The sequence below is a fragment of the Triturus cristatus genome, chromosome 4_1, assembly GCF_964204655.1.
Source record: "Triturus cristatus chromosome 4_1, aTriCri1.1, whole genome shotgun sequence".
In the NCBI taxonomy this organism is placed as follows: Eukaryota; Metazoa; Chordata; class Amphibia; order Caudata; family Salamandridae; genus Triturus; species Triturus cristatus.
Window position 1 is genome coordinate 611,987,468 of NC_140585.1, and position 27,248 is coordinate 612,014,715.

Sequence of the window (27,248 nt, forward strand, 5' to 3'; positions counted from 1 at the left end):
AAAAATGTTTAAATACTGTACTACACTATATTTTACAAATATAGTGTACTACAGTTTATTTTCAATTTTTTGCATATTTAATTCTTTACAAAAAAGCCTACGGAGTACAACAGTAATACCTAAAAATTACAGTGCTGTTTACATTTTTTTTGTTAAAAGTGTGGTTCTCTGTAAACTATATAAAAACATATAAATACATTTCTCTACATATTACCACTTTAGAAAAGTGGCAATAGGTGGGGAACAACAATAAAAAGTACTACTTACCTATATCTAAGGCCCTAACCCAGAATGCAGCAAAACTATGCTAAAAACTAAATGGCTGCCTTTTACATTTTGTAGAGACAGCCATTAGCCAATCACATACTGCCTTCTCATCAGCACCTACTGCGGTATACCGCAGTATACACAGCAGAATATATAACTAAGTATTTTAACACTCAGAACTTTAAAACCACTTACACTATTTACACCTCATATTGTATATTCCTACCACATTAGGTCTGCACACCTTCACCCACTTTCTCTCAGTCTGTTTCAAGTACCACACTCCACTGTACACCACTCCATTCTATTGCACTCCACTCTATGCTATTACACTGTACGCCTCTCCACTCTACCCCACTCCAATGTATGCTATAACATTCTATGTCACTCCATTCTATGCCCCTCCACTCTATGCTATTCCATTGTGCATAACTCTACTGTACAACAATACACATTACACTATTCCACACTAAACTTACTTGGAAGTTTTGTAAACCTCTCAGTGTGACCTTACATGCAACTAATAAAACAGCAAATACTATTCTTAGTTTTACGGCAAATACTTCCTCCTTTCTGGTGTGTAGAAATTAAACTAATTCTTTAACCTCAAACATGTTTTGATCATATCTCCAATACAGTGATTTTTTTTTAAGTGTATGTGCTAAATTGCAAACCAATTCTTGGATGGCTTAAAAGGTATCCTGTTTCAATATTATTACATCATGCTGGCTTGGAAAATTACCTTGGGTATCTGAAAGTAATGTTTTCAAGAATCCGTTTTGTATTTGTCCGAATAAAGTGTTAAAATACTGGACAACAGCATCTACCTTTAGGCCTTAGGCCAGGCCCTAAAGCCTTTGGCGGTGTGCAGAAGGGGCTGAATGGCTGTGGAGAATGGGTTGCAATGTTCCTGCACCCCAATACTGCTGCAAACAGACAAAAGTTGAAGAACAAGTTTAATGTGGGTGTTTCAGTCCTCTGTGAAGGATGTATTGCAAGACCTAGACAAAGGCCAGATGCTGCAGCCCACCCTTCACTGTGGATACCAAAAGACCATGCTATGGCCTATGCCTGCGACCCAGCCATCTATGTATATCCAAAAGCTGTGTACAATGGGAGTTTGGTTGCCTGCAGAGTGTGGGTTGCAGAGCTGACCAGAGGCTGAGCTGTACGGCCCACTTCTGGTGTGTATGGTGGGGGCCAGCCTCTTGAGGATTGCGGGTCACAGAGTATGGCCGAAGACCAGATTCTGTGCTTAACCCTTGCTGTTTACAGGATTGACAAACTGTTAATATATTTTTTTGCAATTCTCTTGGTACACATGTCCCTGCGAATCCATCAAAGAAACAACAGGGAAACCATGCAGTAATATGGGGTTTTGTCTTTGAACTGCAAAGAATTTCAGTTCCAAAAAACTGACAAAGAAATATTAGCTACTGAAACAAATTGCATTTACAAAGTAAGGGTGTCTCTGAGAAGAGCCTTATTGTGTTCATGATCAGTTATGTGTAGATTCATATGCAGAAATCCCTTTGTTGACATGTTTACAGAATTTTTCAATTTGTGACAAAAAATGACCGAGCCATTTCCACTTATTCCTGTGATAGATGTTTAATGATTTAAAGGCATGATTGCAAAAGAGATTCATTAACTTTCCAAATGTTTCTTTAATATAGAAAGATAAAGCATTACCAGTAACTGTGCTTACGTCATCCCCTCCACGATGCACAATCATTACATTTGGTTGTTCACATACGGAAACACCAATGAAATATTTTCAGTGGTATCCGCAAATCCTTCACAGTGCAAGGGGCACACTCTGTATGAGAAATGGCCCCATTTTAGTTGTGTTACCCAGTTTTTGCATGACTGAATTTGGTGGGTTTGGAACTCTGTGCACTTTACCACTGCTAAACAATAGTAGTATGCCTGTGCTTTCCCTTTAAATTGTGTGCTGTACAATGGAACTTCTTATTTTGCCTATTTAACCTTCTCTAGAAGTCTCTTGTAAATAGGGGTTAATTCTGAATGTAAACTACCTTGGACTATCTGAGATGGCTATCTCATTTACTATCCTGAAATATATTTGTTTTAGCATATTCCCAGTCTATGGCCACCTGTGATACTTTGCTGCAACTGGAAATAAGGTTCTGGCACTTAACATCCTGCACCCTGATGGCGAACCTCAGACTGAGTATCATTAACATCACCATAGATGATTATTGAGTTTGATGAAGGCTCAAAAATTTCCTTATGCATGGAGAGCACAGCAAAGGTTGTTCCCAGCATTAATTAATGTGCTGTAGATTTGTAAAATATTTAAAGAGTTATACCTTCTTTCCAGCATAAATCTGATTAACACTGTTGTTGTGGGGAAGGGCTCACCTTCACTTGTCAAACCCATATGCTTGCCACGCAAACTGTTAGGCTGATGGATAATCACACCCTCTTACCCTTTACTGAAGGTGCATTAAAAATCATGCCATCACAATAAAGATGTTAGGGACAATGTTTCCTCAGTCACATCTGATAAAATCGTTCACTTCCAAGAACATAGTAGAAACAGATTAACAAAAATCAGATTGCTGTAGTGTTAATTTCAAAATTATTGTAATATTCATCGAGCCTGAGCTGAAAAAAGGTGAAGACTCCACTTCAGTATATTTAGAAATATAGGTGAAAAAGAAACAAATAGAAACATAGCAAAAATGCATAGCACTAGCTGATCTACAGATTTGAGACATATTATAAAGAGTCTAGTTTATGTCTACAAACCTAATTATTGATATAGCGGTTACTGTGATCAGTATAATTATCAGTGCCAATATTTAAGTATTCATTTCATCACATGGGATTAAAAGTAATAGTATCACACATTTCAAAGTGTAGCTTTCAATTGTCACTTTAGGGGTCGTACTAGAGCTTACCTTATAAGGTTTGCCATTCACAAGAGCACTAAGCGTAGAACGGGGTATCTTGCCAGAACGAGTTTTTGGTAACTGCGTCACAAATACTGCTTTTCTGAATGCTGCCACCGGACCAATATGTTCTCTGACAAGTGTAACAATTTCTTCAGCGAGTATTTCTTCTCCTTTAGTCACACCTGTAAATATTGTTAAATAGTGTATTAGGTTTTTTGAGTACTCAGCAATAATCGAGAAACTTGGGGTCATATTTACGACCCGGAGTGCGTCACGTTTGCACCAGGCAACATGATACGTGCACAACACAAAACTTAAGTGAGATTTATGAAGCCATGCAAAGACTGGCGTGTAATCCGTCCTCCCCTGTCACATTTGTTGATAAATATTTTGGGGCTTTAAAGTCCCTGTCTGTAGGCAGGGCTACATCCAAGCACCCGAGCTGTAACTTACGATGCATCAGTGTACCACAGTCAGGTCAACCGGGCCAGACTACACAGACACCGGATAGACTGTCTTTCACTTTTCTGTACAGTTGAGAAAGAGCATAGGCCAACTGCGCTACATACCGCATTTCTTGCTTCTCTCTTCTTGGTTATGAGCCCATGAGACAAACCGCTTTTATGATGTAAATGCTACACCGCTATATGTCAAAGGCCACAACAGTTATAGCATTATTCCACACTTACAGCACATGATGCACATTTTTTTTTGTTGACATTTGATACCCCACCATCAGAACCAACTCACTTAGGATATTGCTTGCTTTGTTAACATGCGTAAGTTTAGGCTCTACTACAGTCCCATAGTATCTCTCTACATTATGTGCTTTTAAACATGAACTTCATGAAATATGGTTTGCAAATGAGTCTTTTGTCTCTCGAGTTTTTGATTTGCACTTGTCCTCTTAAATTTGTAGGACTCGATGCCACCTTCAGTTTTGCGCCAACGTAAAGTTGGAGTAGGTTGCCTGCCCTTTGTAGGTAAGCTGATACATCTCAATTACTTACGCTCAGTCTTGTTTGATGTATTAATCCCCAGAAAGCAATGCTAACTATCATAGGTTCCAGGAACTTGCTGTGTACTAGAATGTTTGGAATAAATGCAATGTTTTACCACACATAATATATTTTTGATGTTTGAAACATGTTGTATCTTTCAGCCAATTCTGGCCATTGGATTCCTGACTGAGTGGTGTACCACTTCATCCACTGGTTCTGTATTCAACAATTTTCTTTTGTTTACACATTTGTTACACACATCTTGTAGTAACACTCAGGAGGTCCTGAAGACGTCTGCCACACCTCTTATGAGAGTACTAAGTCTGAAACATGTTGAGCTATGACCTATATTCAGTCTATGAAATGGTTAATCCCTTCCTGTTATAATATGATTTTTACCCTGGTCTGGGGACGGACGAATAAAACCAATTGCGTACCCCTGAACTAGTTTTAATTCACATGTATTCTTGTTTAGCGACCCTCACCACACCTATTTCACTTAAGGGATTTAGTATACCTCTTTCAGACAAACAAAACATCCCTGAGCTCCTCTCTCTCAGAGAGCGAGTTGTAGCCCGCAGTATGACTATGTTCATAGTGCGAGGAGGTTACCCTATGATGAAGCATGCCCCCTTTGGGTGAGTGAGAGAAACAGTCCTTTAAAAGAGTCACCCCATTAGCATTCTTCCAATTTTATCACCCAAGGGTTTCTTTTGTGTTCTTTATTGTTATATCGGGAGGTACCTCCTGCTGGTCTCTAAACCTCCTCTGGCCCTCTTTGTATGTTGTTCCCGCGCAGCTCCCATGGATTTTAACGCATTTCCAGATTTACCCAAATTGTATGCAATGACCACGGCATATGTCACATTGTACAGTCTTTTTAGACCGGGAGGGTGTAAAACTGGTGACCTTACCCGGCGGGAATGGTGGAGTCCGACCTCTTCTGATCTGTCATTTCCGGCTTCTCCACAGGATCACGAGTGGGTACACGGAAACGAGACTGCTAGCGAATACGAAGACAGCGGGCCCTTTAAGTGGGCGTCGGCATACGAGGGTGAAGCCCTGACCCTCCGTGACGTCCCTGGCTCTGGATTGGTTAAAACAGGGGAAGTCCTGTACACAGGGTGTGGAGACACCGCGAGGAGGAAGGCGGAACCCGAGGAGACGGAGAAGCGGAGCACGTTGGAAGCAGAAACCGGAAGGACCGAAGAGGGAGCCTCCAGAGGAGCTGGAGGAGAAGCTGAACCACAAGGCGAGCTAGGAGGCCAACGACCCTGCGGACCGCCGTGCCACACTCCCGAGGGAGGAGTGTGGCTGACACAGGTGCGGCGGCGTTTGGCGGCTTGGCTAGGAAAGCGTAACGATAGCGTGTAGTGCGCAGCTGTATATAAATCTTTCCTCCACGACCTTCCACTCCATCCCCCCCTTACCCTCACCCTACCTTTTCTTACCGTACCCCTCTTGCACTGAGCACTGTAGATACGAATAGTCACACCGGGTGTAAACCACACACTCCCTGGGCCCCCTTGGTGCAAACCCTGTAGAGGACTGTGACCTAACGGCTTTCCGTCCTGTTGGTCTTCTTTCTTACATGTGGAGAGATTCCCGACGCCCGAAGAAAGAACGCCACTTCCTGGGGAAAACGCCTATAGACGAACAGCGCCACGGACTCCAGTACCTTTGCCCGGGAGAGACTAACTTTCAGGACTCGAAAGACGTTGGTTAATAAGCCTGTCAGAACTATAAAAATAAAACCTTCCTTAAACCCTACGGTTGGTGTCACGGTCGTCCCTTCACCCACGTCCACACTGGTGTCAGAAGTGGGATCCTCTCCTTCCCAAACGACCATGGCAATGGAACAAGTGATCCAAACGCTTATTGATGGACAACAAAAATTAGAATGGGCAATAGGCCAACAGATAAATACAGCTGACGCTGACCGGGACTTATTCAAAATGTCTATGACCCAACAGTTGGACGCCATCCAAAAAGTTGTACAAACTCCCCTCTCGACAACCGCCACAGACCGGCGACCAATAGGGCCACACCCGTCAGGGGTAGCCTTACAAAAATATGTGAATGGGGAAGACCCGGACGCGTTTCTGTTAAACTTTGAACGGGCCGCCAGGGCATGTGGGTGGCCGGAAGAAAAATGGCCTTTCTTTTTGGCGCCTTTACTCTCGGGAGAGGCACAAACTGCCTATCAAGTGGCAAATCAATCAGGAACATCATCGTATGCCGAGATAAAAGCAGTGATTTTAGATCACCTAGGCATGGATGCGGAAGCATACCGTTTGCGGTTTAGAAAAGAGAAGGGAATACCGGGTGAGAACCCAAAGACCATGTATCTACGAGTAAAAATGGCGGCTGAAAAATGGCTCCGGCCAGATATCCGGAGTAAGGAAGAGGTCATGACCAGTATTATACTGGAGCAGTTCATGGAGGTCTTACCATATGGGACACAGAGATGGCTAAGACAACACCCCGGACTGACGGCAGCCCAGGCCATAGAAATGGCAGCCAACTATAATCGAGCAGCACCCCAGTCTTTTCCCTGGGAGAATGAGAAAAGTACCAAAGCTATAACATCGTCAACCAAACCAGAGAAAAAAAAGACTATGCCAGAACCTGTTAAAACACGGCAGTTCAAGTATGACGGCCCCCCTACGAGAGGACCGCAGTGTTTTGAATGTGGGGAGTGGGGTCACATAGCCCGGATGTGCCCCCAAAGGAAACCCTCAGAAGAACCCATGGAGGTCGGATACATCCCAAGGGCGGTCCTGTACTCTTCAGAAATGGGCCCCTCCTTTTACGTAAGGGTACGAGTCAATCAGAAGTTAGTGAAAGCCTTACTAGACTCGGGTTGTCGACAATCAGTAATTCAGGAGCGACTCTTACATCCCGATCAGATAGGCCAGGAAGGGACTGTACTAATTAGGTGCGTCCATGGGGATGTCAAACCCTACCCCATGGCCAGAATTACCCTACACCCTATAGGTAGAGATCCCTGTTCAGTAAAGGTGGGGGTCGTGAGGTCTTTGCCCGAAGAGTTAATACTTGGAGTAGATAACCCAGACTTCCTATCCTTGTTTAAAAGAGAGTTGAAAGAAAACTCTGTAGAAGCCTACCTGTCAGCAGACCCATGGGTGTTAGATAAAGGGTTTAAATTCGCACAAGTCAATGATCCCTCTCTGTTAAACGCCTGGGAAGCAGCACACGTAGCACAGACCAACACCACCAAGAACTACCCTAGGTTCAGAATAGAAAATGATCTGCTTTACAGAGAAAGCAAAGAGGGAGAACCTACCCAACTGGTAGTACCCCAGGAGTTCAGGGACCAGATACTCTTCTATGCTCACACCCACCTTACTGCTGGGCATAGCGGTAGTGAAAAAACTACACAGAATATTCTAAGACTCTTTTATTGGCCAGGAATATATAAGGAAACTGACGCATATTGCAAACAGTGCGAGGTGTGCCAAAAAAAGAATCTAACACGTCCACCAGCAGTACCTCTACAGCCTATGCCCATTATAGGCAATCCCTGGGATAGAGTAGGGATGGACCTGATTGGTCCACTACCACGTACATCCCGTGGCCACACATACGCTCTTGTTGTGGTGGATTACAACACTAGGTTCCCAGAAGCCTTTGCGCTCAGTACCCCGACTACTAAGAACGTAGCGGATAAGTTGGTAGAGCTGTTTTCAAGAGTAGGGTTCCCACGTGAAATTCTAACGGACCAGGGAACACCCTTTGTTTCACGGATGATGAAAGAGGTGTGTAAAACGCTTGATCTCCATCACATCCGAACGTCCGCATATCATCCGCAAACGGACGGCCTCGTGGAGAGGTACAATAGAACCCTAAAAACCACCTTGAAAAAACTACTGACTTCCGAAAATAAGGATTGGGACAGAGTCTTACCTCTAGCGTTGTATGTCATAAGAGCTCAGGTACAGAGTAGTTTGGGATTTTCACCCTTCGAATTGCTCTATGGCCGCCAACCCCGATCTTTGTTGGAAATCACAAGGGAAGCATGGGAAACAGAAGGGGCTGCAGAGCAGAGAAGTTTGTTAGACTATACCCAGCAATTGAGATCTCGGTTAGGTAAATTGAGAGACCTGGCATATTCAAACTTAGAGAAAGCGCAAGTTTCTCAAAAACAATGCTATGACAAAGGAAAGAAGTGGAGGACCCTAGAAAAAGGGGACTGGGCTCTGGTACTACTTCCTTCCTCAACCCAAAAATTCCGAAGTGAGTGGAAAGGTCCCTATAGAGTTATGGAAACGTATGGTCGTACAACATACAGTTTACAAATGTCCCAGAATAGGAGGCAAACTTTCCATATCAACCTTCTAAAAAAATGGATTGGACCGTGTCCACGTCAGGCCAACTTCACTCTACCGGAAGAAAAGAATGGGTCCACCTTGAGTCAATTACCAGTGAACCCCGAGTTATCAGAAGTAGAGAAAGAAGAGCTAAGGTCGACACTCCTACCCTTCTCCCCTATTTTCTCAGACACACCTGGGGGCACCCATTTGGCAGAGCATCAGATAAGAACAAAAGAGGGTCAAATAGTAAAGCAAAGGCCTTATCGCATTCCGGCTGCAAAAAGGGCTGATGTACGAAAAGAGGTACAGGACATGCTTCGCCTAGGGGTGATCAGACCATCTAAAAGTAATTGGTCCTCACCTATAGTTATGGTCCCTAAACCTGACGGGTCTACCCGTTTTTGCATGGACTTCAGAGCCCTAAATGCCGTGTCCTCTTTTGATGCATTTCCAATACCCCGTGTGGACGAACTAATAGAGAGGATCGGGGATGCCCGTTACATTACCACTCTAGACCTGACCAAGGGCTATTGGCAGGTACCACTCAGGGAGGAGGATTGCCACAAAACGGCATTTGCAACAGAAGATGGGCTCTTTGAGTTTACTGTCTTGCCATTTGGACTCCATGGAGCCCCTGCTACCTTTCAGCGGTTAATGAACAGAGTGCTGGCAAAACACACCTCATACAGTTCGGTGTATCTGGATGATATCGTAATCTTTAGTTCATCCTGGAAAGAACATCTGATACATGTGTCCAATATATTAACCGCACTACAGGCAGCCGGACTCCATGTGAATGCAAAAAAATCAAGAGCGGCATTCCCAAAGGTGAAATACCTGGGCTTCATGTTAGGGGAAGGAGTCATAGCACCCCAGGAGGAAAAGATCAAAGCCATAACGGGAACTCCTTTCCCAGCTACAAAGAAACAGTTACGAGCATTTCTAGGTCTTATAGGGTACTATCGAAGGTTTATAAAAAACTTCGCAGATCTTTCTAGTCCCTTAACAGACCTTTTGCAGAAACACGTCAAAAACGTACTGCCAAGCCCCCCATCAGACGGTGCCATCAGGGCGTTCCAAACACTGAAAAATGCCCTTACCACCAGTCCGGTTCTCATCCCGCCTAACTTTGAGAAGCCCTTTTCACTAGCGACTGATGCCTCTGACACCGGCATAGGAGCTGTGCTATCACAGGAAGGGGATGACGGCGTCGAACATCCTGTGCTCTATGTCAGCAGAAAGCTCCATCCAAGGGAACAGAAGTACCCCACGGTGGAAAAGGAGTGCCTCGCCATCAGGTGGGCCATTGACAAACTGAGGTATTACCTGGAGGGTAAATCTTTCACCTTGTATTCAGATCACGCTCCCCTCCAGTGGATGCACCGAAACAGGTCCCAGAACGCTAGAATACTTCGCTGGTTTCTCTTCCTGCAACCGTTTGCCTTCAAGGTTGTGCATCGGAAGGGGGTTGACAATGGGAACCCTGACTTTCTCTCCAGAATGCCCATTCTCCCCGATCGGGAGAATCCAGGGGGGGAGGAATGTAAAACTGGTGACCTTACCCGGCGGGAATGGTGGAGTCCGACCTCTTCTGATCTGTCATTTCCGGCTTCTCCACAGGATCACGAGTGGGTACACGGAAACGAGACTGCTAGCGAATACGAAGACAGCGGGCCCTTTAAGTGGGCGTCGGCATACGAGGGTGAAGCCCTGACCCTCCGTGACGTCCCTGGCTCTGGATTGGTTAAAACAGGGGAAGTCCTGTACACAGGGTGTGGAGACACCGCGAGGAGGAAGGCGGAACCCGAGGAGACGGAGAAGCGGAGCACGTTGGAAGCAGAAACCGGAAGGACCGAAGAGGGAGCCTCCAGAGGAGCTGGAGGAGAAGCTGAACCACAAGGCGAGCCAGGAGGCCAACGACCCTGCGGACCGCCGTGCCACACTCCCGAGGGAGGAGTGTGGCTGACACAGGTGCGGCGGCGTTTGGCGGCTTGGCTAGGAAAGCGTAACGATAGCGTGTAGTGCGCAGCTGTATATAAATCTTTCCTCCACGACCTTCCACTCCATCCCCCCCTTACCCTCACCCTACCTTTTCTTACCGTACCCCTCTTGCACTGAGCACTGTAGATACGAATAGTCACACCGGGTGTAAACCACACACTCCCTGGGCCCCCTTGGTGCAAACCCTGTAGAGGACTGTGACCTAACGGCTTTCCGTCCTGTTGGTCTTCTTTCTTACATGTGGAGAGATTCCCGACGCCCGAAGAAAGAACGCCACTTCCTGGGGAAAACGCCTATAGACGAACAGCGCCACGGACTCCAGTACCTTTGCCCGGGAGAGACTAACTTTCAGGACTCGAAAGACGTTGGTTAATAAGCCTGTCAGAACTATAAAAATAAAACCTTCCTTAAACCCTACGGTTGGTGTCACGGTCGTCCCTTCACCCACGTACACAGAGGGGTACAGAACGCACTACACTCACAGTGGTGGAGGGCTACCGTCCTCACCGGGAATTGAGTAGCATGAACCGAATGGTAGAACAATACTGTTTTTAGAGTGAGTGATCATGTAAGACCTTAAGACCTGAGCAATGGGAGTGGGACCTATTGGACCACTCCGAAGTTCCGCTGCTGTGTGCTCGGTTAAACCGGAGGAGTGAGCTAAAAAATGATGATGGATTAAACCCAGATCAGTTGACTGGGGGTGAGTGCTTGCAATGTTCAACACTCCGTCCATCATCCCCTTTGGTTTTGCTTTGTTCACCCTAAGTTGGCAGGGTATGCCCAGACGTGGGTCCCTTGCTCACTTTGCCACTGGATTCAAGATAGCCTGGCTGATGAGGGTTATGAACCCGAAACCGGTCCCAGGATGCTTGTTTCCGGTCCAGGGAAGACATGGCTTGGCAGTTCGGGCTGGACTGTACCCATGAGGCACAGGGTCAGACTGATTTGCATATGGACATGTCTAAACTGGGGTGGCGGAGTGAGCTAAAGAATGATGATGGATTAAACCCAGATCAGTTGACTGGGGGTGAGTGCTTGCAATGTTCAACACTCCGTTCATCATCCCCTTTGGTTTTGCTTTGTTCGCCCTAAGTTGGCAGTGTATGCCCAGACGTGGGTCCCTTGCTCACTTTGCCACTGGAGTCAAGATAGCCTGGCTGATGAGGGTTATGAACCCGAAACCGGTCCCAGGATGCTTGTTTCCGGTCCAGGGAAGACATGGCTTGGCAGTTCGGGGTGGACTGTTCCCATGAGGCACAGGGTCAGACTGATTTGCATATGGCCCTGTCTGAACTGGGGTGGCAGAATGAGCTAAAGAATGATGATGGATTAAACCCAGATCACTTGACTGGGGGTGAGTGCTTGCAATGTTCAACACTCTGTCCATCATCCCCTTTGGTTTTGCTCGGTTAAACCTTGGCCTACATCAGGGAAGATATGGGGACAGCACATGCATGTGTTAGTGCACCACAATGAAATGTGTGTGAGCCTGTGAGATCTATAGCACATGGAGACAGTATGTGCCAGCACATGGAGAGCTACTTGTGTGTTTGTGTGCAGTGCTAAGGATGCATCGGTGCCTGTGAGAGGTACAGTGCTTGAGGGTCTGTAGTTCCCTGTTGCCAGGGACTCTTGGAGGTAGAGGAGCACCCAAGACAGATTTGTGGATTGCTGATTTCGTGAGAGCTGGGTAGGACCAACACACACTGATGGAAGGAAGTGCTAGGCTCTTCAGTACACTTCAGTAGGCTCACTGGTGAAAGGAGCCTGGACACATCTCAGTAAGGAGATGGAGCTAATTAGAGAGTCATAAAGAGTAGGAGAGGAAGCCTTTCGGACCTTTTGATACACATATCCCAGAGGCTGACATCCAAGTGTGATCCTCTAGCCACTCCCATTGTCTGCGTTTGGGGCTATCAAGTACGGAGACACTCCTACTGTGCTAGAAGGTTCTCTGGAGAAAGACTGCAATTGGGGAATGGGTACTTCAAAGTGGGCAACCCCAGAACACACACATGAAAGCCAGACACACTAAATCACATTTGTGAAATAGTTTATGAATAGGGGAGCTTGAGACTCCTAAATTGTCAAACTGAAGTCATACATTAATGTGGGGAAGCTCAGCATGAGTTCTGCTGGTTGTGACCAGGACTAGGGATTGAGGGTCTGCCAGTCTCCCATGCTGGGTGAGGAGACATCACCTAGGAGAATCAAAAACACTCGCCTGGAGCACCAGCTTCTGCCTGAACCAAGACTACAGTGCCCTGCGAGGAGAAGAAGATTCCCTAGAGGGTGCATCCAGTAGGAATCCTGTCGAGTAGATCCTAGGAGCTAAGTGTACGATTCTGGTCTATCGGGCCCACAGCACCAATCATACTGTCCACCCATGTGCATTGAACGTTTTTAAGAAGACAGAAGGCATTCTTACCTTCCCTAAGCAGGAAGGGTATACGCAGACATGGGCCCATGCTCACTGTGCCACTGGATTCAAGCTAGCCTCGCTGATATGGGGTGATACCCCAACACAGTTCCTGGACACTTGTTTCCAGTCCAGGGAGGACCTTGCCTGGCAGTTCGGGCTGGACTGTTTCTATAGGGAGCAGGGTCAAGATTGATTTGCATATTGGCCAAACTGGGGTAGCGTGGTGAGCAAAAACATGATGGATTAAACCCAGATCTGTGACTGGGGGTGAATGTTTGATTTGTTCAGCATTTCGTTCATCATTTGTTTTTTTTGCTTAAAATCTCGAAAGAGGCAAAACTGTTGGAAATACTGCCACATGTATGCAGAGAGGCCGAGAGAGCTTGCTAGCGGCCGCATTCCTTGAAGCGCTCCAATGCGGAGTATGATTTGTCACCAAGAAAATAAGTCCTATGAAATGCAATGTCCATCAGGGACACCTGGACTTCACCTGAAAAACCTGTAGATCTTATTCAGCCTAACATCTAATAAGCAAGAGAGGACCAACTTTTCTCCCCAAGCAGTCAGTAGTTTCAACCCTGATTATTTGACTTACGTCACAGCATTTTGCCTATACTCCATAATTTGCATAAGGTTCACTGCATTCCGGCGGGACAGTTGGCAAGATCTAACCACACTACAACGTGTGTGAGTAGTGTCCTAAAAGACAGCTGGCATGGACAGATCTTAAGGCCAACCTGAGGAAAACACACATTTCCAAAAGCCCCCATGTTTTTGGACTCCCTTTCCAGAAGCATAGTGTGGAATGAGGTCAGTCTGTTGGTAGATGCCTAGAACACTAAACCTATCAGTGTAGGATGTTGCAAAAGAAAGACCAGATCTCCAGACACGAGCTGTCATATGGTTACTTGACTATTTACTGGAAGTCAAGAACGGGGTATCAGTTTGTGCCTCATTTAAGGACAAGACTGGTTCTGTGGAAGTCTGCCCGGGCAAGAGTACGTCTGAAAGCACATTAATTTTTACTTCAGCAGTAGTAATTGGAGGTGGCAAAGTTTCCCACTGCGAAAGAGGCTGATTCTACAGTAGACGGACTTGGAAGAATTCAACCCATTGTCTGGGGGAAGTATCCACTCCACTGTATTCTTCTAGGTCCATATAAAACTTAGTGTCATCATTCATTATTCATTATCTAGACAATTATCGAGGTCATCTTAGCTATGTTTGGAGTCTGTGCCAAAGACGTTGTGACTGGAATGTTTTGAGGCAGTGGCAGAGTTCTGTCCAAATCAGAAAGAGGCTGTACTGGTTCAGGCAAAATTGGAGAAAGACATGACTTTGGCTGAGGTAGTGTCAGGTTTTCTTCTTAATCAGAAAGCACAATAGATTCTTCATGTGTCCGTGTTGGTCCCGGCATCCACACTGGTGGGGCTGGTGCGGATCGTGATACTGGAGTTGGAAAGGACATTAGCTGTGGAATTGGGCTGAAATCCTCTGTGAGGTTGAGAGGCACAGACAGCGTCAGGGATGGATCCTCTTGAGGTAATCTGACTGGAGACCTCCTCGGATCCATGGGGCACCCCAAAGGGTAACAGAAGAGTGCTGTAAATATGCAACATGGCCTACTTAAAGGCTTTCACCTGTTGCCGTGTCACCAATGACATTCGGATTTAGGGACACATCGGGACCAGTTGGGCAATGGGTCCCTTGGTAGGCATCGGTGACTAAGAAGATCCTGACTAAGAAGCTGTAACTTCTTAGAATGAGAGTGGCAGGACATAGGAGAGTAGCACTTCAGCTACGTATGCTTCTTCTTTGACTTTGACTTAACTGAAGATCTGGAGCTGGAGACAGATTGCCCCCATGTTCCCAAGGCAACTTCGTACTGCTCCTGGAGCGGTCTTCGCAAGACTTGGAGTCGTGAAAGGATCAGAGACAGCAGAGAAACGGTGAGGTCAGTCCCAGACCTTTGTTTCTGATAGCCCTTACCGGGTCTGAAACCTGTTGTTTTAGCACGACATATCCTTGCACACTATAGAAATTTCAAGTACAGGAAGAAAAAGTAAGAGAACAAGATCTCGATCCATGTCGGAAGGCACAAAATGAAAGGAAGTGATGTCAGCGTGAGGAGGAGATAATTTTATATGGCTCTGCTGTAATTTCCGGGGTGGGATAGGGTCGACGTGGAGCTGCACTACACCTACTGGTAGGTGAGACAATTACTAAACAAATTCTGGTGCCTGGTTGTACTCACAAAGTAAGGACTCTGCAGATAAAAGTATCCATCAGAAGAAAACTTGCAGGACTGAGCATCATCACCTCTCACATCAACTGTTCTGATTGATGGGGACACCAAAGTGCCTTGTCTTAGGATGGTCCCACTTTAGAGAGGCTCCCTAGGTTGGAGGGATAAATCCAACATTACCATCAGGGAAACGTGCACAACTGCTCATTCAAAATGACAGGACTATCGTTTCTACTCAGTGGCAAGAATGAAGGACAGATTAGGTGGAGTGGAATGCGTTAGATCAGTAAGTAACCGGCTAAGTGGTGATTGAACTCGATGCAGATGGTGAGTAGCCTTGCTTTGCTCATTTTCCAGAAAGCACCGAGGGACAGCCCGCACTACGTGCGTAGGGACATGTGAAAAAGAGTGCTGTGAGTGTGGAGCCTACAAGGGTGTATGTAAACTTGGCAGGGCCTGTGGGGATCACTGTGCTGGATAAGTGTGGTACAGCCTGGACTATTTTGATTGTGTTGCAAGGAAGGGTGTGGTTGTACAGGAGGTGGCTAAGTCTCGGTGCTGAGCAAGACTATTGGTGAAGCTGCAGAGAGTGCCGCTGGAGTATGGGGGAATACCTGTGCTTCACCAGGACGTGGAGTGGAATGACTGGCATCCTCAGCTGGGCTGCACAGCTTGTTGCTTCAGCTGAGAGACTTTATTTAACTGCAGGACACCTGCGGCGGGATGCCAAGAACTCTGTTGCTCTGTCCATTGGATGCAAACCAGCAAGGCAGAGATAAATTTATTGGTATTGCATGGCGGATTTTCCGCACATGGCCATGCGCTGATTTGTTTGGTATAAGGTAGTTGATGTGGCCCCCACCAGATGTTCAGCACTGAAAGTTATTAGCAGTTGACAATATGTCTGCATTCCCAACAAGAACTTATGAATACATGATAGCGAGGATATTCAACTACAGCTGTACCTTGTCCAGTTGCTATGACTTGATGTGCTGGGAGTGTCTGCTGGCTCTGAGCCTGGACGAGGTGAATGCAACATTCTGTGGTGCTCAAATTAGAATTGGCAATATCAACCTCCAGATGCATAATGTTTGTGGCTCAGCGACAATGGATCTACTATGCAAAATATATTGATAGGTTTGGTTGTAATGGGTGGTGTTTCTGTGCACGTTATGTGTATATTTACTACTAAATGCCAATAAAAAACATTTAAGACCAAATTGACAAAAATCCAATCAGTAGATCATGAGATATTCATTTTAAATGAATAAAAACGTAAGCAGTGCTTTTCAACTTATAGGCAGTTGCAAATGCAAAATTAAAACCATGTCGCAAAATCCAGAGCGTTGAAGGGACATTCGCGTTCAATACTTTCTTGTGGTCACGTGTGCACTGAGTCCCATCCTTATCAAGGATCGCTAGATAATTAATTACCAAAGAATAGGTACCTAAACTTGTGGCCCAATTCACAAGCACAGGAGGTGCACAAGGAATTTTCTCACCCCGGGACCCGTGCCCTGAGTGAGGTTCAGCAGTCTGCATGGAGCGCAGTACAGCTTACAGGGGTCGCCCAGGTCTGATGCCACACAAGACCTCCTTGGATGGGGCCGCAGGGTTGAGGTGGGACCAGGCATTGCTACGGCAACACTCCACACAGGAAGGCGGCGAGAGGAACTGACGGGCTGCCGCCTGTCCGAATTCCAACGTGGCTTCAAAAGGAAGGAGGGTATTCTTGTGAGGCGCACACAGTGCATTGAGCCAGGCGGCAGCAGATCGCTGGTTCATTCAGACCAGCCTTTGTAGTCGGGTAGGAAAAGCAAACAATGTAGGTTTTTCTGAGTGAATCACAGGCATTGAACACGCGGCACTCGGGTAGCGCTGTAATCTCCCACAGAATGGAGTGCTAGTTCCTTGCAGAACGACCTCTGCAGTAGTGTAAGCAAGAAGCTGATGATGGTCTTTGATGTCCCTGAGACCTCTGGGAGAACAGGGGGTAAGCCAACAAGCCCTTGAAGTCACTCTGGGTGTCAGTCCTTAGTCCTTTGGCAGGGCAGAGGTCAGCAGGGCAGCTCAGCAAAGCAGGGAATTGGTTCCTCAGAACAGTCGGGCACACGAGTGGCAATCCTTCAGCACAGCAGCCTTCACTCCAGCAGAGTTCTTTCCAGGTCCAGTAGCGTAATGATTTGATAGGGCTAGAGCCCTAGTTCTTATACCCAAAAGTTCCTTTGATGTAAGGGGTGACTTCAAAGGAACTTTCTGAAGTGCACAAGCAACCCTTTCAATCCAGCTCTGGCTACAGACTAACAATAAGTCGCAAATCAGCCCTTTGTGTTAGGGCAGGACACAACCTATTCTAATGTAAGTGTGAACCACCTCTCCCTCTCCCTATCTAGGAAGACTATCAGTATGAGATGAATGCAGATATATCCCGTCACACCCAGCCGTTCCTGTGTAGTGGCTGTCTGGACAGTATACACAGAGTAGCTGCCACCCAGCCCAGATGTGTATTTGAGGCAGGCACACAGAGAAAAGTTAAGAGAGGAGAAATGTCCACTAACTAAAAGTGGCATTTCTAAAAGGGTAATACCAAATCCAACGTTACCACTAAAGAGGATTTATCACCACCATACCAAAGATATTAAACATGAAGTAGCCACCTTTCCAATCAGGAATTACAGCGCAAAAGGCATTTTAAGGATTTCCCAATGCTAGGAGTAGGCCTCACAGCCAGCAGTGAAAAATCAAATTTTGCGGTTTGTCGTTGCCAGGACATGTGAAACTTAATGGTACATGGCCTCCCTTTTAGTTACACGGCACCTTGCCCTTCGGGTCACTTAGGGCCTACCTTAGGGGTGACTTAGGTGCAATAAAAGGGGAGTTTGAGGCTTGGCAAGTGTCTTTTAATGCCAAGTAAAGGTGGCAGTATACTGCACACATGGGCCCTGCACTGGCAAGCCTGAGACAGGTTTGAAAGGCTACCGGTGTGGGTGGCACAGTCAGTGCTGCAAGCCAATTAATAGTATTTAGATTACAGGGCCCTGGGTATATGGTATCCAATTTTACAAGAGACTTACAGGTAAAATAAATATGCTAATCGGGTACACACCAATGTGAACATGTTTAGGGGAGAAGCACATGCACTTTAGCACTGGTCGTCAGTGGTAAAGAGTTCAAAGTCCTAAGGCCAACAAAAAGGTGCATCAAAAATGGGAGGCAAAGGACAAAAGGTTGGGGGAAAGACCAACCTGAGGATGACAGGTTCAACATGGTCCTAATCTGGATGCTCCCCATTTCTTCGAAGAGGTATAGCATAAATACTTATTAATGGCACATCAATGCTTTATCTGGGGAGGTGACTTCCATGCCCACCATCATGCAAGTGGACAGATACGGACTGTGGTGATGAACCCGTGCCCCCCGTTACCCATATTGTGTGGTGCTGTGTAGAGTTACATATATCCGTACAACAATCCAGTAACCACGCGACAGCTGCAGTGTGAGTGCGACACGATCACTTGGGCAAAGTCATGATAAATATATGGAGGAAGGAGGCAAGCCGCTGTAGTTTAGAAACCATGGGAGACTATTAATCCACACACAACGTTGTCACGTGACAGCGCCCCTGCACTATCAATATGAGGGTATACCATAGGACGTACAGGAGTTTTGAGCACCACCGCGAACCGTGCAGTGACACGGATTAACATAGCAGATAACGCCAATACTACCCTAAGCACCAACGTGTACTGCGCACAGAGACATACCAAATAAAGTGACCACATCAAGAACAAATACGGCGACGCATTCTCTGGGGGAAAATGGGCAAAACAGACAAAGCCAGCCCAAATTATCATTTGATGCACGCCGCACCCTCAGGACAACCCCAGCACATTCTGACACGGAACTGGAGACTGAACGCGCCAATGAATCCACCATGGACGCTGCACTACACGTCATTCAACAGAATCAGCAAGCCATTGACAGCAAAATAGACAATCTCATGGCATGAGTGGCTAACATAGCCGTAAAATTAGATAAACAGGGTGAGTGCTTAGATGCTGCGGAACAGCGCATATCAGCGGTGGAAGACGAATCTGGAGCAACGGCTCAGAAGTGCAGAGTAATGAAAAAGCTGCCAGAGAGCATAAAAAACAAGAATGAAGATTTGGAGGCATGATCCCGCCAGAATAACATACGTATTTTAGGAATTCCGGAAAGCTCAAATACTGGGCGCCTAGAAACATTTGTCGAGGACATGCTGTGTGAAATCTTCGGAGCAGGCAGCTTTTACCCCCTACTCATTATTGAATGCACACATCGATCACTGCCAGGAACCCCACCGCGTCCGATTAAATATCCCGAATATTGAACTACAAGGCCAGAGACACGATTTTGCACCTGGTGCAAGAAAAACAACAGATCACATACCGCAACTATAACGTCTCCTTTTACCCAGATTTTACGCTGGCGGTACAAACAGCACGCTAGGAATTTGCCCTGGTGAAGAAAAACCTCAGAGACATGGGAGTGGAATATGCCATGCTCTATCCCGCGAGGCTACACGTCACCTATGAGGGTCAATCAAGAATACTACCTACGCCAAAAGCTATTAACGAATTCATTAAATAAGTGGAATCCAAAAGGAAATCTACGGAGCGCACACCTACACCCTCGCAATCAGATGATGGAAGAGGTTGACTGTCTATGAAACAGTGGTGGACGGTAAGGCAAGATCTCTCCACGTGCAATGTAAAGGTCGACCTTTCGCAACCCGGACCAGAACTGCATAAGGTAGGATGGATATCTTGCTAAATGGGCAGACGACGCATGCATAAGACATGGACAATGGGACATTATATATGCCCTAATGTTGTATCAATGCAAAAGCATATATAGTAGATATACAAATATATGATAGGACGAGGATGATAATATTATAGTGCCACACAATATATGTAGTAATAAATATGCAGAGCGAATCTGTATGTAAGACAGCTAAGAGATAGAAGGGTATCAGATATTCTCACACTATAGCTGTAGGATGGCTGTGTTGGTCAAGGAGCAGGGAATTAACTACTAGGTGTAAGAACATTGTAAAGCATGCCCAACTGGTGTTAACATATCAAATGAGAAACTAGTAACATAACCAGCTGATGATGTGTACAGGAATGTCAAGTGATGGATGAACGATGCACTGAAAGTGAAGTACATATATGATAACTCTATACGTAACAAGATAACTGGCTATTCTATATAGAGTTTGGCTGCATCCGCCTTGCGGGTGTTAGTGCACTTAGTGGCCCCCCTGTGGGTATTCCCCAATGAACTTATGATGTTGTTGTTGTTATTAAGTTGGGTATGTCTTTGGCATAATTGGGATGCTAAAGTGGGTGGAGGGAAAGTGGGATTGTATTTTCTCTCAGGTTCAGGGCACAGAGGTACAGTGAGAAATGCAACATTGAGACTAACAGGTTATTGGAGCAGTACACATAAACGTATAATATGTATGATATGCACCAACAAGGGGTTAAGATCAGTCATTAAGCAATATTACACACTCTGGAATAGGAACAAATATGGGTAAATTATTGATCCGTATGGTAACATGGATTGTCAGGGGGCTAAATAATCCCAAGAAAATAAGGCAAATATTTGCCAATCTAGATAGGCATCAAATTGACATTGCTATGCTGCAAGAGACACATCTGGCGAAAACGGACAAATGTACACTGGGTGGGAGATGGGATGAAACAGCTGAGTAGTGTCTTGCAGAGATCTGCAAGTACATCCCCTGGGTAGGCACTCCAATGGATAATCAAACTAAGTTGATTCATGCAAAAGTGAATCCTTTTAAGATGCGTGTTTTTAAATGCTTTTATTCAGCAAATTAGTTCAATTCGATATTGTTTGGCATATCAAATGTTCATTTGTAATCCATACTAGCAGATCTATGAATCTTGATCTCCTATGCATTTCGGGCTGGGACGCCCTTGGTCACGGAGCACTGTTGAGGAAGGGAGGGAGGGCTGAGTCAGTGAGGGTATACCGCCTGGATTTACACGTGCTTAATGTGACTAAGTGCAACAATAACTAAAACGGGTGTGTTTGCTAACGTTTTAGTGACAGAGTGAAGGTACTGGGTAGTGCAATGGAAATTACTGTGTGTGTTGGTTGAATGCGCGCTGCGCAATGACATGCTGGGTTCTGTAGCGCTGTGGGCGAAGAACACTTACTTCATAGATACCGGTGGGAAAGCGTGCCGTCCATCGCTTAGTCGAGGGGTCTGCGTGTGGTACGGGCGGGTGCTCGTTATGTTTAAACACTCGGTGATGTGACGTGAAGAAACGTAAACATAAACAAAGGACTACTCGGAAGTATGCACGGTGGCGGCCATCTTAGAATGGGATGAAACAACATTACTGTCTTCCTACTCCTCGTATTCCAGGGGTGTCATTACACTTATTAAAAAGGGCACGCAATTTGTAGCTGACCACACTATCACAGACGATCAAGGCAGATTTCTTATAGTCACAGGGCGGTTGCGCGGCACAAGAATGGGTCTCGTTAATGTCTAAGGACCAAACTTGGATGACCCAGGTGTTTTCACTAAAATATGGAAACAGCTGGGATACTTGCCAGAAATGGAATTATTCTGGGGGGGTGACCTAAACATTTCACTTAACAAAGCACTAGACAGATCAGGTACAACAAAAGAACCGCACAAGCAGGCGGTTAGAGTAGTAAAGGATGGCATGAAGGAATTTAGAATGGTGGATATGTGGACGATGCGGAATCCACATAAATTAGATGAAACACATGGGTCCTCAGTCCACAACAGCTGGTCCTGCATAGATTACTGGTTGACGACGGAGTTGGCTAGCACCTGGACACAAGACATACAGCATCTCCTGAAAACACTCTCTGACCATAATCCAATACTAATATCCATAGATCTTCCTAACTACACACCTCCACCATATATATGGTGCTTCAACGCCAAAGCACCACTAGACCCACTCTACAACTCCACCATTCGTACTGCAATAGAAGAGTATTTTCAGTTAAACAAAAACTCAGTAAAAGACGTCAGTGTATTATGGGAGGCTTTTAAAGCAACTATACGCGGCATCTGTATAAGTACAAATGCAGGAATACTACGGGATATACGCACTCAACTCACTAAGTGCAAAAATAAACTTAAACAACTAGAAGCAGAATTTGAGCACGCACATTACGCGGCCAAGTTGAGTGATATTTAAGACGTACTATCAAGAGTATCAGGAATATGCAGACACCGAGATTAAATACATATCAAAATGGCAACAAGCACGGACATATGGGGAGGGTGGTAGATCAGGACATATATTAGCGCAAAAGATATGCAACGCACATTAAACACACATTGTAATTAGCATTAAAAACGCACAGGGTGTACAATACTATGCAACTACAGATATATTAGCGGCCTTTATGGCCACATATGGGGATATGTATGCTGCACACAATACGGCCACATCCCAGGAAATTATGGAATACCTGGAAGACAAAGCCATAGCATGGCTGTCTGATGGTCAGAGAGAATACCTATTGCAAATAATTGCAGTCGAAGAGGTCACGACAGCCATAAAAGCGTTGCCTAATGGAAAAGCCCCAGGACCTGATGAGTTCACTGGGGAATTTTATAAGGAGTATGTAGACCTAGTCAGTCCATACTTGGTTGAAATGTACGGGGATGCTCATAATAACCAACAACTCCCGCCCATTCTACGCGAAGCCTTAATTATAGCCCTATTAAAACCAGATAAGGACCCTGAAAATTGTGAATCATACCGCTCTCTTTCGTTAATCAACACAGATGCTAAAATATTAACGAAAATTATAGCCACAAGACTACAGCTATTAATGCAAAACATCGTATTACCGGATCAATCTGGTTTTATACCAAACAGATCCACTGCACACAACATTCGAACAGTCTTCGCACTCTCCCATCAACTAAACCCTGAGCTGGAAGTGGCGGCAGTGCTCTTAGAGGCTGTTAAAGCGTTTGACTCGGTGGAATGGACTTACCTTTTCCCAGTCGTGCAAAAAATGGGGTTCCCCCCTATCCTACTAACATAGATCAAAATATTGTATACTAAACCTACAGCGCGTATCAAAGTAAACAAGTATGTCTCAGACCCAATACCCATACAGCGTTGAACGAGACAGGGATGTCCCCTGTCACCATTATTATTCGCAATAGCGCTAGAGCCACTAGCGTGCAAGATTAGACAACAGCACGCGAATACAACACTGCGATTTCTGCAACGTCCTATAGGTATATCACTATATGAGGACGATATGGTGTTATATGTTCGAGAGCCTAGCATTAATCAGGCCCCACTATTGCGGGAGTACATAAAATCAGGCCTTTGAACAATTTGAAGAAAATCCCTAATTCTACCACTAACGGACATTACCAAACCACATCCAGTAGAATTCCCACTAGAATGGCATACAGAGCCGACTAAATACTTGGATATTTGGTACCACAATGACCCGGAGACAGTGATTAGAGAAAACTATGGAACAGCGATAACTAAGATTGAAGAACAAATTGAGGGAAATTACCCTACCACTATCACTAGCAGACAGAATGGCCATTGTTAAAATGGTTGTACTCCCTAAATTTCTTTATTTATTTAATAACATTCCTATAACTCCACCAGCGGATTAAAGAATAAACACAAGCGTAATCAGACTCATATGGGCAGGGAAGCAAACATGCATTGAACTGAGATCATTAACACTACCATATACGAAAGGAGGGTTTGCGGTACCAGATTTATTGTTATATTTTCTATGTGCCCAAGCACAATATGCGCATTATTGGTACCATCCGATATGCTATATGCCACATGTAGCGGTGGAAGATGGCGATGTGCATCCAATACCACTCCAGTGTATACTGCTGCACCAGAGACCCCATGTAGCCAAGAACGAAATTAACACTATAAGAACCACAAATTTGGCGTGGCAACACATGAGAAAGCTAGCGCGCAGCTTACCACTTTACGCCCCAGCACTTCCACTGAGACAACACCCGGCATTAACAGTGACACAAACTGGAGATGGTATAGAAATGCTACAACAGGTCGGAATAGTCAATATGGGTGATCTATTTATTGACGGCAAATTTATTGAGAAAAATGACCTCAGTTACATAAGAAACCAAACACTATTATTTCAGTTTACATATCACAGGCTGAGAGGAGCGATCAGAAACCTCTATCCTACATTTCCACATGAACCACCAACACTGTCAGTGTTGCAAATGCTCATCACCAACCCCAGCAATGCCCATATGGTTACCAAACTCTACAAGCTATTGCAAGACGATATATAGCGAGTGACACTAGTAAGGCTCGAGAGCGCTGAAGTGTTCAATTAGATGTACCGCTAAGCGAAGAAAACTGGCAAAACTGCTGTGCCTTAACAACAATGCTCACCCCCCCCCCCCCAATGGCAACCAGCGAATAACCCACTATAAATACTTACATAAAATATACCACACTCCGCTTAAATTGCACAAATGCGGCCTATGAGCCGATTCTAACTGTCAACGCTGTGGGACTGCAGAAGCTGATTTTATGCATTTAGCATGGCACTGTGTAAAAGTCAAGGAATATTGGGAGGCAGTAACAATGACATTAAGTCAGATCCTACAAACAAAAATAGAATGTACGACACAAACCTGTCTACTAGGCCTGATTCGACAACTGCAATCTGTAAAACGTATATTGTGTGCCATATCTCTACTGTTAGCAAAAAGAAGAGTATCCATGTGCTGGGACAGCAAACAATCACCCAGTAGAAAGCAGTGGCTACGAGACATGGTATACTGCAGAGACACTTTGAAAACCTACGAGGAAGAACTCCCGGCAGTCTCAAGGCCTAATGAATTCTGGACACTTCTAACGGATAATTTGAGATCTAATCCAGAATTCTTAACTATTTCTGCTGTATAATTATACACGCTCCAAATGTAAGATAATGTAAATAATACTATATTGCACTGTATATCATAATAATGTTTGTTATCTGCGGGGCTGCACGAGTGATACTGAAACCTGAAATGTTTTGTTTTGTATGTTCTCATGCATAAAATAAAAAACCTAATAAATAAAAACAAAGAACATCTGGCGAGATAGGAATTTAAAGTGTTATGAGGGAACATTAGTTTCAAACATGCAAAATTCAAGTATGGCTTGAATTCTGATTGATCTCCCCTGATGTATGCTCTAGAACTAAGTCAGTATAGCATTTAGCAAGTACTTCATGACATGACTCACTTGTTCAATTGGAGCCTCAGGGTTGTATGACATAATTTCGACAGACAGAAAATCGACCTACAAATATATCGCAACAAAAATATCGATGTCAAGAATATCGACATCCTATCTACAACATGGTAAGTACAAAAATATCAAAAATTAAATATCGATGTCAAAAATATCGTTATAAAAAATATCGTTTTTCTTTTACTTTAAAAATATATGTAAAATAAACCAAATTATACTTAGAAATTAAATAAACATAATTAAATATATTGTATAATATTTAAAATGTATAATTAATATATATAATTTAATAAAACTTTAATTAAACATATACATATAATATATAATATATATACTTACTTAATAATTAATTTTAATAATAATTTCTGTAACGTATAAATTATTAAATGTTTTTAAAAATTACCAATACATCTATACACATAAAATAATAACATTAATACATATTTAATAATTACATATAGCAAATAATAATCAATATTTTTAATGTGAATAATTTTTATTATTAATGATATATTACAATAGCAAAAATAATACAAAACATATGAAATATCAGACACAATAAAACTACTAGTCCAACTCCAACAAAAACAACAGTAGGGAAAGTGTTGGATAGCGTAGGGAAAAAAATTACTATTCCAACTACAGAGAATGCAACAGTAGGGAAACCACTGGATAGCATAGTGGTAAAAATTACTATTCCCACTCCATTGAGTCCAACAGTAGGGAAAGCGTTGGATAGCGTAGGGGTAAAAATTACTATTCCCACTCCAGAGAGTGCAACAGTAGTGAAAACGCTGGATAGCTTAGAAGTAAAAATTACTATTCCCACTCCAATGACTGCAACAGTAGGGAAAACATTGCATAGCATAGGGGTAAAAATTACTATTCCCACACCAGAGAGTGCAACAGCAGTGAAAACGCTGGATAGCGTAGGGGTTCAAATTACTATTCCCACTCCAGTAAGTGAAACAGTAGGGAAAGCGCTGGATAGCGTAGGGGTAAAAATTACTATTCCAACTCCAGAGAGTGAAACAGTAGGGAAAGCGCTGGATAGCGTAGGGGTAAAAATTACTATTCCAACTCCAAAGAGTGCAACAGTAGGGAAAGCGTTGGATAGCGTAGGGGTAAAAATTACTATTCCAACTCCAGAGAGTGCAATAGTAGGGAAAGCGTTGGATAGCGTAAGGGTAAAAATGACTATTCCCACTCCAGAGAGTGCAACAGTAGGGAAAGTGTTGGATAGCATAGGGAAAAAAATTACTATTCCAACTCCAGAGAGTGCAATAGTAGGGAAAACATTGGATAGCGTAGGAGTAAAAATTACTATTCCCACTCCAGTGAGTCCAACAGAAGGGAAAGCGTTGGATAGCGTAGGGGTAAAAATTACTATTCCCACTCCAGAGAGTGCAACAGTAGTGAAAACGCTGGATAGCGTAGGGGTACAAATTACTATTCCCACTCCAGTAAGTGAAACAGTAGGGAAAGCGCTGCATACGTAGGGTTAAAAATTACTATTCCAACTCCAGATAGTAAAACAGTTGAGAAAGCATTGGATAGCATAGGGATTCTATAAACATAATAACCAATTAAATAATTAGTTATAAAAAAAATAGCATATTAATAATTAATTTACAAAATATGTATTATTAAATACCAATTATTTAAATTAAATGTTTATATAAATAACTTTAAATTACATTCCACACTATTC

At 44.3% G+C, this 27,248-nt stretch overlaps 1 protein-coding gene across 2 annotated transcripts in view; it reads right to left on the minus strand.

The window, feature by feature from the left end:
• Positions 1-27,248, minus strand: part of ACSS3 (acyl-CoA synthetase short chain family member 3) — a 1,078,787-nt gene that overhangs the window by 39,510 nt on the left and 1,012,029 nt on the right. For both annotated transcript variants that reach the window (XM_085652976.1, XM_085652977.1), the window contains one exon: positions 3,195-3,370. In XM_085652976.1, the coding sequence (XP_085509102.1) occupies positions 3,195-3,370 (176 nt within the window). The remainder of the gene's footprint in view (positions 1-3,194; positions 3,371-27,248) is intronic.